Source organism: Contarinia nasturtii, unplaced genomic scaffold (assembly GCF_009176525.2).
Source record: "Contarinia nasturtii isolate CC-2019 unplaced genomic scaffold, AAFC_CNas_1.1 Cnas_scaffold_3175, whole genome shotgun sequence".
Taxonomy (NCBI): domain Eukaryota; kingdom Metazoa; phylum Arthropoda; class Insecta; order Diptera; family Cecidomyiidae; genus Contarinia; species Contarinia nasturtii.
Genome location: NW_022200487.1, coordinates 609,793 through 617,422, shown reverse-complemented (window position 1 = coordinate 617,422; position 7,630 = coordinate 609,793). Strand labels below are relative to the sequence as shown.

The 7,630-nt window shown below is 33.1% G+C and overlaps 1 protein-coding gene across 1 annotated transcript in view; it reads left to right on the top strand.

The window, feature by feature from the left end:
• LOC116349841 overlaps positions 1-7,424 on the top strand; it is a 16,172-nt gene extending 8,748 nt beyond the window's left edge. The window contains exon 4 of the mRNA XM_031781442.1: positions 5,870-7,424. Coding sequence (XP_031637302.1) covers positions 5,870-6,006 — 137 coding nt within the window. The 3' untranslated portion in view covers positions 6,007-7,424. The remainder of the gene's footprint in view (positions 1-5,869) is intronic.
• Positions 7,425-7,630: the final 206 nt, after the last annotated feature.

Below are 7,630 nucleotides of genomic sequence, written 5' to 3'. Positions count from 1 at the left end.
AGAGAGAGAGAGAGAGAGAGAGAGAGAGAGAGAGAGAGAGAGAGAGAGAGATACAACACTTTAAGCCTCAGAAATTTACGTTGACTTTTCCTTTGCTCGGCTACAATGTATAGTTTGTGTTCGGTAAATGTAAAACATATTACCAACGGTGAAGAAAGAAATAGGAAAAGTAGAAGAAAAATCTACGCTATTTATTTAATTTTGGTCACTTGATGTGGCTTTACGTTTAAAGATGAGTCTTGTTTAGTTTGTGGTCTCATGCTAAAAGCAATCAAATTGACACTGCTTTTGCCAGACCCAACGAACTTTCACTTTTAGTCTATTGGAAAATATTTCACAAATTTACGCATATATATATATATAGATAGATAGAGAGAGAGAGAGAGAGAGAGAGAGTGGAAGAAGAGATTAAAGTGGAGCATGAATAGCAAAACATTTGACTAGTAAAATAAGTGCGCTTGAATTTGAAGAATTCTGTTGCATTTGCAGCAAACAAAAACCAACCCATGCAACAATCTCAAAACAAATTACATTTTTATTGACATTCACCGACCACTCGAAACAATTGTGCCTTATTTTATTGCGGCCATTCTTTGCTTGTGGTTTCAAACCAACTCAAAAACTGAAGAACATTGTTTTTTTTTTTGACAAAAATGGGCAGTAAACTTTTCAATTGTTGCTCAAATTTTTCCCAATGCTTTTTATCAACCTGAAAGAAAAAATAAATATTAGACTACCAAACATTGTATGACTATGAAATTGACCGCTTTACATTAGCACAACATGTTACATGGACATATAATTTACGATTCTTTGAATCTATTGTATAAATGATTGAGGGTGTGTATGAATGTGGCAATTTGCCACTGGCAAATAATGATTTGGGTATCAGCCAAGAGTCAGTGACTCACTAAACACTTCTAAATCATTCGTTTTATTAGACATTGAATTAACGAAAGTATGTATTAACAAGTTTGCTTTCACAAAATGTTTTATTCAACGAACGCTTTAATGGCGGAATTAAAAAATTTTTCTTCTACGGGGCTATCTTTTTGTATTTATTCGAATCGTGTCGCAGCCAAATAAAAAGTCGGCCTTTTTCAATGAATTTATTATCAAAAGAAATGAATTCGACATATTGGGTTTTATTCAGAAATGTTGTCCCTATTGATTGTAGATTGTATGTTTATGATTTCAACATATGTATAGAAAGTCTTGGGACTAAATTCAGGAGTTTATTGCGCTACACAAAAATTTCCATTCGCGATGACGCACAAATTGGATTTACGAAAAAGTGTCTCAAATGGTACATCTAAGTTGCATATGTCTAAAGATGAACCAATCTGTCTTCGAACCATGTATCGTGCTTCATTGATTTAATATAAATGTATGGTTACAGCACATCCAAAGTTGAACCAAAACAATAGATTTAGACACGATCATTAGTAATCAGCAGAATAAGTTACGAAAAAATTCTAAAGGGTGTAAAAAATTGGCTGTTAAAAATTCATCATATGGTTGGATGGATTGAGAGAAAATTGAAAGAAATCGAAAAATTGTCCAGATCATGATTCATGATTTTGAAGGTTCGATACAAAGAGAAATCGAATAAAAAGATAAATAAATGTGCGATTCGATAGCCCATAAATAAACGTCTGAATTCAGTCCCAAGACTTTCTATACATGTGTTATGTATCGTCAAATGGATATGTTGCGAAAGGAGAGACAAATAATACAAAGTAGACGCCAGTACTAAGTGAAACAATAGATATAAAGAAGAAAAGTAAGAACAGATTGTGTTTACAATTGCGATTACAAAGAAAAATATTCAAAAATACAGCTCTCGATTCTTTGCGGGCTCTTTTGATTTCTTCTCTGCACGCTTTTCAAAGTCTGTCGCAAACATATATCCGATATAAATATCAAGAGTAAATTCTATACCATCTATTTATCGAATGTGGCGTAATGTTGGAACCTTTACATGATATAGGCAAAAGAATTAACTGAATCGGGCCGCAATTGAGGGGTATTTTCTTCCATTTGGAATGTATTTTATGTTTATATTTTTTGATTTGTTATAAAGAAGCCAAAAGGAACATTGTATAACTTAATTTGGATTAAGATGTCGAATATTATTACAGAATGATTTACTATGTTGCACACTCATTTGATTAATTCCGTTACTAGAAACAAAACAAAAGAATGGTATATCAAAGAAATGACAAAAACTCATCCCTCTAACCTACCACTCTTCTTTTTATTTTTTTTTTCTTTCATTTGAACTTCAGTCAGTAAATTATCGATTTCAATTCCTCAAATTTTGTCACTAAACCGAAAGACTGTAAAAAGTGTTCACACAAATTTATGATGTGGCTCATTTTGGAAGTCATTTGATTTGTCAAGTTGAACTAAGCGTAAAATGAGAGTGCGTCACGGAGAATGAGTGATGACGAATGAGTGAGTGAAAGCGTTATGCGAGATGTATACGTGAAAATGACAAGAATTCAAATGTATCAAGTGACAAACTCCATTTCAATATATCTTCGGATCAAATTTGAATCGATATACATTTTTCACTGTTCACATAGATCACAAATCCTTTTTGCCAATACAGCAACAATACCCGAACTAAATAAAACCAAGCGATCAAATATTTCACGTGCGATTTCGTTTTACCAAGACAATAACAAAAACACTTAAACAAAAAACTAGCAGCCGTGGAAAAATGACAGGCATAAATCTATTCGATATACAAAATAAACAGTAGTCCGAAAAAGGATGAGTAAACGAGCTCGACTTAAATTGGCACACAGACAGGGGAAATCGAATTGAATTTGGCTTTGTTCGATGAAGCGGTGTACTTTTTATTCCGTTGGGGAGATCGTCGGTAGTCGGTATCTATATGCACATATATTCGGTGACAAAACGTGTGTCAAACAATAAAAAAAAAAAAATCAAAATCTGCAATCAGTCAGTCAATTTTATGCGAGCACAAAAAATGAAACAGCAACCATAGAATCAGCCGCAATCGATGGACTATGGGAACAAGAAATACAAATAGAAAATAGAACAAATCAATTGAATTGAGTGATTGTCGTCAATGGTAACGATCAACCATAAAAATACTCAAAGCATTCAACACAAAGACAACGTAATGTGAATGTGGAAAAGCCTGTTTTACCATTCTCTACACTTTCTTGATTATGTCCATTCAATAACAAGTTGGTTTTTTTCGCCTGATTTCAAGGATTGTCTGTTTTTTTCTTTTTTATTTCGATGCTTTTTACTGTTTGAATCGTGATCGAATTTTCAACGATGCTCTCATTTTCCCGATGTATGTTTTTACCAATCTTTTTTTTCGCCATACAAAACTGGACAAAGATGTGAAATTATTGTGTATGCTATTTTCTTTGAATTGCCATTGGATAGAAAAACACTCTGTAGAATTCTTGTTGTTGACAAACCATGTAATACCTGATTTCATGAATTTGTTTGTATTTGCCAGAACATGAATCAGTACCCGCCCACAAAACCAATGTGGAACCAATATGGTTATGGAAACATCAATTGGCAAAAATAAAACTCACCAAGAGAATCTATGAAACATATAAAGACACATAATAAATTCAGCTGTGATGCTGCTTTGACGCCAGCATGTCTCTGTGTCATTCAAAAAGCAGTGAATTTGGCTACTATTCAAAAAATAACCCGAACCCATTGCGATAACGATTCGGTGTCCTTGTTTCGGTTAGGAATAGTGAATTTTTTCCTCTTTTAATGTTGTCTAAAGTCAACATTTCTTCGCATTGATTCATCCATATGCAACAAACGAGTCCCAGAGCTAAATCAATGTACGGTTTTTTTCCATTCTAATTCAAGTAGCATTGCTCATTCTATTTTGTTCGCATTTAAATCTACAAAGATTTTTAAATTTTCTGATACCTTGGCCTATCCCTTTTTACTTGCTTGCAACACTTAATACTCAAAATGTCAATGAATATAATAAATTTAATGATATTTTGGCAATCGCTGGTTTGTAGGTTACAGACCAAAAAGAATTGCGATTCACTTTTTTTCGTTCCGCACAGTTTTTGCAAAGCTTTGAAATTGCGACATGGAGTTGAAAAAAAATGCCGAATTTCAATTGGCGTGTGCGTGTAGGAGTGAAATAGTCCAAGAGAATTGAAATGTGATGCAATAACTCAAAACACAGAGATGAAAAAGCGATCCGCAAATAGATTGTAGATTTGTTTGTTTGCTTTTTCTCATCTCCTAGAAATTAGAACATTACTGTATGTTTTATGCGCTGAGTATTTTTGGCAGTTGAAATGCATTAAGATAAAATGTCATTTATCAATTTGTTAAATGAGTGCAGGTTTTTATTCATTTTTTTCTACTAATGCATAAGCTGATGTGATTCTCAACTCATTTAACTTTGCAAGCTTCACGGCAATCAATAAAAAAGTCTATTTCAAATTGGAAAATTCCATGTAAAAAAAGCACTTTTAAGACCCAAAGTTTCAGAAAAAATTACATGTAGAAGATAAACACATTCCAATTTTCCATTTGTATCAGTATGTACACGACAAAATTGAATCGCCACTTTTTCTAATACCAAATGAAGAAAAGGCGAGCGGAAATGAAAAAAAAAGATCTGTTATTGCACTACTACAAATTTCAATCGGCTATAAATTATAATATACTTTAGTTAAATCAAACGAAAATCGCTATCCATTTGCAAAATTTGTTTTTGCAAAAATTCTGATTGTAATAATATGAAATATTTTTCAAATTAAAAGTTTTACAAATGAAATTCAAACGAAATGAAATTTCGCATTATTTTCACTGTACTTCTGGTGGTATTGTCGTAGTTGAGTTAAGCCTTAAATTGTTCTATTTATATTACAAGTTTTGAATGGAATGTAAAAAAAAGAACAAGATGATGACACTTACTATGATGCAGTCTATGTATTTCGGATGGATATCCATCCGAGATATTTTAGAATATCTGGATATTTAACGCAACTGCACAGAGCCAGAGCTGTGTGCATCACACATATCTATTGAAAATATCGAGAGGAGAGTATATTTTTATTCAGACATTACTCAGCGATAAGCGCTGAATAACATACTCTCTTCTCGATATATTCAATAGATATAATCTACGGTATGTCGCTACACGAAAAATACAGGCACAGTGTGACTGTGTACGTGCGGCACTTGATACACATATACGTAGCGACCTACCGTAGATTCTATTTGCTCTGGCGCTGTGCAGTTGCGTTGAATATCTCGGATGGATATCCATCCGAAATACATAGACTGCTATGATGCAAAATGAAATGAAAAGAAGCAATAGGAAGTTTTGTTGTTTCGCTTCGGAAGTTTTACATTCAATAATCCATGAAATTATTATTGTGTACGCATGTTTGCTATTGTTGTATATAATAAAATAATCGATGCGAATGTGATGCGTTGATAACTGAGAGATTGTAATATCTGCAATAGGGTGGATGACTTTTTCAAAAAAATTTAAGTATCAAAGCCTGCAGCCCAGAGTAGTTGTATAACCATGAGCTGATTCCAAAACAGCCACCCTATATGAGGTAATAGGCCCATCCAAAAATGGCTGTTTTGGAATCAGCGAATGCTTATACAACTACTCTGGGCTGTAGAGCAAAATCTGCAAGTCTCCAAATGGAAATCTACCGTTTACTCTTTTTGAAATTTTGTTCACTTAATATATTTTTGAAACTTTCATTTGAATATATTGTAGAAAATGTAGCAAAATCAACTTAAAAGTGACATATCAATTTAAGTTATATAGATATTTCTAGAATTTATACAAGAGTGTTTACATTCGTTTCAGGAGAAAGCTTTGCGGAATTGCATCATGGTAATAACGGTGCTACGAAACTGGATTCGTTGTCGGTTTTAACAGTACAGACATTCTCGTTGATTTTATTGAATGTTATTTGGTTCTATTTACGTGCACACGGAAGATAACTGATGTACAACACAGCACACACCGTATAGACTACAGCATAATGAAACTAAACCTATTTTGTGTAGATGTTTTCGTAATTTACCGCATCAAAATTGGTATGAAACAACTGTGAATATAATTCCCCATAAAATGTTAAATTAAATTTGAAGCTTATAAAACACATATACACTGTTGTCCATCTAAAATTCTAAGGCAGACACAAATTTTGAAATTTATAATTGGTAGCCAATGACCGTCGATCGAGTTGGGAGCTCACCTAATTTTCACAAGTCGAATTACATCATTACAATTCACATTCCGTCACTCAAATAATACATAACGGACATGAGGAAAACACGAAAAAATTTCAAAATTGATTTTAATGGGTAAATTATTGAGAGCTTATAAATCTACACAAACTTTGGAATGGGTTGAAGACTGTGTTTTGAAACCTTACTTCAATGTGAAGATAAATTTGTAAGACACAATTTCTGGATCAGTGTCTGAACATGTTAAACGAACATTTCTAACTCTTACTGCAGATTTCATTCACTTTAGTAATCAGTATTTTGTGAAAAAAAAAGAAAAACCAAATAGCGTTCCCAATCGAACCATTATATATCCTATTATTGATTAAAGTCGAAAGAAAAATTCGTGTAACATTTGTTGGTTTTTCGATGACGACGACAACATCAATTAGTATTTAAATGAAGTTTTTGTAAGATCGATTCGAGGAAATAATGTAAATACAACTCAATTTATTTACAAATGTTACTCTGTATCGCTACTAAAATATACCGTATGGATTAACTTTAGTTTAGTTTATATTTTCTACTTTTTTTCAATTTCATTTCTATTATTTCGGTTTCTGTAAATAATTTGGGATTTGTTTCACAAATTTCGTGTAGCTATTTAAATTCTGTATGGATAATCACGATATCGAAGTCGAAGGACGAATATACACACACACACATGTCCATGGGAATAGAAGTGGCAATACAGATTCGTACTCTGAAATATGAACGCCGAAAAAGTGAATTCTAAAAAATACAGCATAGATGTTTGCTACTCCATAAATATTACCTAAAATTTTGATGTCAATCGTATTATTACGCTTTATTTTTGCACAAATATCGTTCATATTTAACATAATCAATGGAGACTTAACATCAAAACACGTTGACAGTTGCTTGGAATATATAATGAACCACAACACAGCACGCGCCAATAAGGAAAAATGAACGAATTATATGCTTAATACTTTCAATGATTTCTATTTCAAAACAGTAAAAGATACAACAACAACAACAATCATTTATAGACCGATTATACCTTTCGGTGTGTGGTCTTTTTACGAAATAACTAGACTTGAATTCCTCTAACAATTCCTCTCCAAACTTCCTTATTGAGAGCCAGGTCTTGAGTTTCTCTATTCCAATCATACCCTCTAACATCCAAATCACATTTCACTGAATCCAAATAACGTCTACGGAGTCTTCCTCTGTTTCTCGGTCCATCAGCTTCACCAAACAAGATCTTCTTCGGCAAACGCGACTCACCCATACGTTGTACATGTCCAAACCATCTCAATCTCGACCTCTTTGTGACGTCGTCGATTCTTTCGTTTCTAATGCGATTTTCCCA